The sequence below is a fragment of the Chrysoperla carnea genome, chromosome 4 (genome assembly GCF_905475395.1).
Source record: "Chrysoperla carnea chromosome 4, inChrCarn1.1, whole genome shotgun sequence".
Taxonomy (NCBI): Eukaryota; Metazoa; Arthropoda; class Insecta; order Neuroptera; family Chrysopidae; genus Chrysoperla; species Chrysoperla carnea.
The window spans coordinates 36392150-36396923 of record NC_058340.1 but is presented as its reverse complement, the minus strand read 5'-3'; the positions used below and the strand labels follow the sequence as shown (position 1 = coordinate 36396923).

The following is a 4774-nucleotide window of genomic DNA, read 5'->3' as shown; positions in this document are numbered from 1 at the left end:
AGGTTTTAATTTTTAGAAAATGTCGTTTTATCTCGGAAACGGCTCCAACGAAAAAAATAACGAGCAAAGCTCGATCATCCAGGTACTTTATATATTATACATCGAAAAGGTCGGTGGCTCTACTTAACACGCAATTACAGATCGAAAAATTAGCTCTGCGAATATGTGTAAACGGTCTCTTTTCGTCTTAAGTAGTTCGACTACTTATGTCAAAAAATTCTAATGTCTCTACCTTCTACCATCCTTATACCTGTTTACTACAATAAGAAATTCAGCGCATGAGCCCACTGTTAATTTTTCACTTAATATTTAAAAAATTTAACCCCCCCCCCCTTAAATTTTCAGAATTGATTTAAACTTAGTCCAACTTCGTATAAAAAAAATCAAACCTTTTATCCAAAATTGTCCTGGCGCTCGTACATCCTTAATTGAATGAATTTATACAAATAAGTACTTTTATTATTTATTTTTTGAAAAGATAAATATTTCGCTATATCTAGAGATACTGAAATTTTTTATCACATTTTGTTTTTGTTTCCAAAAAGGGTATATAATAAAAATATTAAGTATATCTCAAAAAGATATCTTTACGATATCTCAAGAGGTTTTGAAACATATCGACTAAAATCGTAAATATTTGGTGATATTCCAGAGCAGAATCTTCTCACATACAAGTCTTTCAATTGCAATCAACAAGTTATTCGATCCAATGAATTATTAAAAGGAATTATAAAAAAAAATATGTTACATTAAATCAGTTATTTCAAGATTAAATACGCATTTTTTCGAGATGCTTTTAGTACCATTCTGAAGTAAATGCTTTTTATTCACTATTTTGGCATCTTTTTGAATTTTTTAAAGGGGTTAAAAAAATAACGAAAAATCGGATAAATTTTTGTAGCTTAAATTTGGATAAAAATAATTTTCTAGAGCCATTGCAAACCTTTGAAGGTTGGCCGAGTATTTTTTTAAGCAATTCATTACTAGAAACTATAATAATAAAATTCTGTATGGTCGGGGCCAAGAACATATATATATAATGTTCTTGGTCGGGGCATATTTGAAATACAAAGTTTTTGCAATTTTCTCAACGGAGTGCAACAATTATACAATAGGCAAATCGACTTCGAAAAATCATGACCAACATACAGTCAAAAATAGTACAATTAACTTTTCGTAAATTATATAGAGAGCAGTAAACACTAATGCTCTAAAACTATGTCAGTAAAACACAGGTTTCTTTTCAGCCATATTCATCACTTCAATATATTGTTTGTTCAATCATTCATTGATAGATAGCGTTGTAAACGGCGCGTAAATTTTAACTGAATCTCTGTCGAATATTCTGTCACAACACATACATTTAAGTATTAAAATCAAACAAAAGATTTTTAAAACATATCACACTGAAATAATTTTAAAACTTAAACAATTGAAAATGTTTTCAAGACAAGTAAGTAATTTGTTTTTATAACATAAAATAAATAATCATGACTAAACCTAACCTTTATTTTTAAACTAGATATCACGAATTTTAAAACTACAAAACCAAAATGCATTTTTACCAAGAATGTTTGCATCTACTGAACAAGAACCTTCGAGAATTGAAAAAAGTAAGACAATTTAATAATATCATTTCATATAATTAATTAAAATGGATTTTTTTTATTCTAGCCATAAATAATGTGACATTGTTAGGCCGTGCGGGAGGTGAACCGCAGAAGAAAGGCACTGGTGAACATCCCGTTGTTATATTTTCGTTAGCCACACATTCAAATTATAGGTAAAAATTTTATACTTTAATTTATAATTTAAAAAAGAATAAAAAAAATAAAACAGTTATATTTTGATTAGGTACGATACCGGCGATTTTATGCAGCGAGTTGAATGGCATAGAATTTGTGTTTTTAAACCGGCCTTACGAGAAGCAGTACTCTCATATTTAAAGAAAGGGCAACGAGTTTATGTCACAGGAAAATTAAGTTATGGTGAAGTAAAAAATGACGATGGTACTCCCAAGTATACAACTGCAATAATCGCAGACGATGTAATATTCTTTCAGAATCCCGAAATAAAAAAATAATTTGATATTGTTCAATTAAATTAAGTTATGGTGAAGTAAAAAATGACGATGGTACTCCCAAGTATACAACTGCAATAATCGCAGACGATGTAATATTCTTTCAGAATCCCGAAATAAAAAAATAATTTGATATTGTTCAATTTCATTTTATAAGTTTATATTTTGTTAATGTAGAATATTATTTTGTTTACGCTTTTCAATACAATATCTTAATACATTTTGATTCGCCGTATGTTTTCTTTACCAATCGACTTACAAAAACTTTTTTGGAAAGTTTATTAATACATTTACTCGACTTATGAAATTGGAGCTACCAACGTCACATTTTCTATTAATTTTCTTAGCACTTTTTTCATACCTTTTACTTCGTAATATTTATTGAATAATTTTTACGACAATGTTCGTATACTCATCCAATGAAAAACTCAAGCATTAACAACCATTGAAGTATTTAAGCTCGATTTCTTAAACTTATTCTAGAAAATGCCAATAACTTCGAATTTTAAGGGTAACTATTCTGCGATAGAACCAACTCATGTTATCTGATTAATCTAGATCTATTGATCATAAGAAACATTTTATTTTATGTCTAAAAACCATTAATTTGGTGTCGTTACAGTGTAATAAGACTAACCCCCTGTACTTATACTCAGCGTAAATAGTGTATGACACTATTTTACAAAAAGAACATAATATCGAACTATTCCAGTTTATTTGTTATCGAATTGAATATTGATCTCTTTAAATTATTCGTCCCTGGCTGGTCCAAGCAGTTACCTAAATGATTTGCACATTTCGAATCAAGAAAAAAGGATACGCCTAGTTCAAGTGTATTCAAATTGCTATGCTTTAAATGCTGTACAATTTTAGATAAATAAAATTAAATTTTAGATTTTTTTGTTTTTCCATAAATTGAGTCCCCACTTGTTAGAATATCATTCACAAATCTAGCCAGGCTTACCAGGGAAATGCTGGAATAAATTTTTAGCTTGACGAATGATCACTTTTCTTATCACTTACTGATATAAGCACAAACTGAGAACAACTTTGTACTTACCTAATGGCTAACTCAATTATAATCTAATATTCGTACTTCAAATCGTGCTTTAATACTTACCTAATCGCTAATAATATTATCTCAATAATAATTTTTTTTTAAATAAATTTTTATTTCAATCTTGACATGGGCTTTATACTTGTATGTGAGTAAAATCTTGCCGCCATTTTGAGGATAATGTCAAATAAACAAAATTTTCATAATTAATAATTTATTAATTATATCAATGTTAAAATAAAAAATTATTAATTTAAAAAACTTACCTTTACTTAAAAATAATATTCGAGAACATTTTGTCTATTTGACATAAGCTCAAAGCTCTAGACTGAATGGAACCATTATTTCACATAAAAGACGAAATTGTACTCTTTTATCTTCGAAATCTTATTAAAACCTCTGTATACTTTTTTTTATATTAGAAATATAAATATTTATTCTAGATCTAGCATTTTGAAAGTTTACCTTTTATGAGAAATTGGAAAGACACTTATTTTATTCGTTCATATTTCGGTTTGCCTGATATAAATTTGCATTATAATGCAAGAGAACTGAATTGGTTTAGGTGAATTAAACTTTTTTTTTAAATAAAATTTTTAATACCTATGCCTATTACCCAAGGATGTTTATACGACTTAAGGAAAAGAAAAAAACTAATTTATATTTTTACATTTGGCGATTTATTTAAATGAAATAATACAATACAGGCCATGAGAATTCAAATAAGAAATTCAACAGTGGGCAGGAGATGTTCCAGAGACAATTGATCCAAATGATCCTCTGATGAACAAACTCACAATCAAAAATTATATAATATTTATTAAGATGATGAATCTGCGCACAAATAGTAGTTTTTATGTATTTTTTCTTCAAATTATTCTCAGATATCAATATTTTTTTCGTTTTTAAATTGACCTGAACTCTACAGACTAGGCACACTTAGTTTTTTTTTTTTTATTTAACAAGAAAAACTGTTCTATATGAAAAATAGAAACTTCTGAAAAATTAAACAGTTTAAATAATTTTTTAAATGTATAAATTGGACAATTGTAATAATTTGTCCCAAATATTCAATAATTTTACAACGGCATTTTTACTTTCAAAAATACAACATATTTTTTAATTAAGGTCTTTCTCTGAGTGTGTGATACAACAGTGTGCATTTTTTAATGTGAGAGAAATAAAAGATATAATAAATTCTACTGTATATTATTTGTTTTGGAAACGTTATCTTTCATTTAACAATTAATTATTTCTTTAATTAGATAAGGTTGTAATTGAGACGTGTTGGAGTAAAATTTATGTTTGGTTTCTATATGTAGGAGTTTCCAATTATTCCAAATTTGTGTTTGTGTGATAAAGTAGCTAGATTTTTCTATGGTTTTTCAGAAATAAATGTGCGTATGAATGAATTTTTTTTTATTAAAAATCTGTAATTGTAGGCAGTCAATTGCGTCACAGGCGCCTGAAGAGCGAGAGAGATATATTGCAATTCTCGAAAAATTAAAAATTTTTATTCATGTAATTAAAATTGTATGTAGTAAGTATTATATCAACATTCAAACATTTTTTTTTTTTTGATTTTTTATAATTTTTTTAAATTTTATTTTTTAAGACGATTAACAATTTTCCAAAAT

General features: G+C 27.2%; 1 protein-coding gene across 1 annotated transcript; it reads left to right on the top strand.

The window, feature by feature from the left end:
- Positions 1-1304: 1304 nt before the first annotated feature.
- On the top strand, positions 1305-2306 carry LOC123298350 (single-stranded DNA-binding protein, mitochondrial). Its single transcript, XM_044880332.1, has 5 exons — positions 1305-1453; positions 1523-1613; positions 1675-1783; positions 1855-1988; positions 2114-2306. The coding sequence occupies exons 1-5, from the start codon at positions 1439-1441 to the stop codon at positions 2206-2208; spliced, it is 444 nt and encodes a 147-aa protein (XP_044736267.1). The 5' UTR covers positions 1305-1438; the 3' UTR covers positions 2209-2306.
- The last annotated feature ends 2468 nt before the right edge of the window (positions 2307-4774 follow it).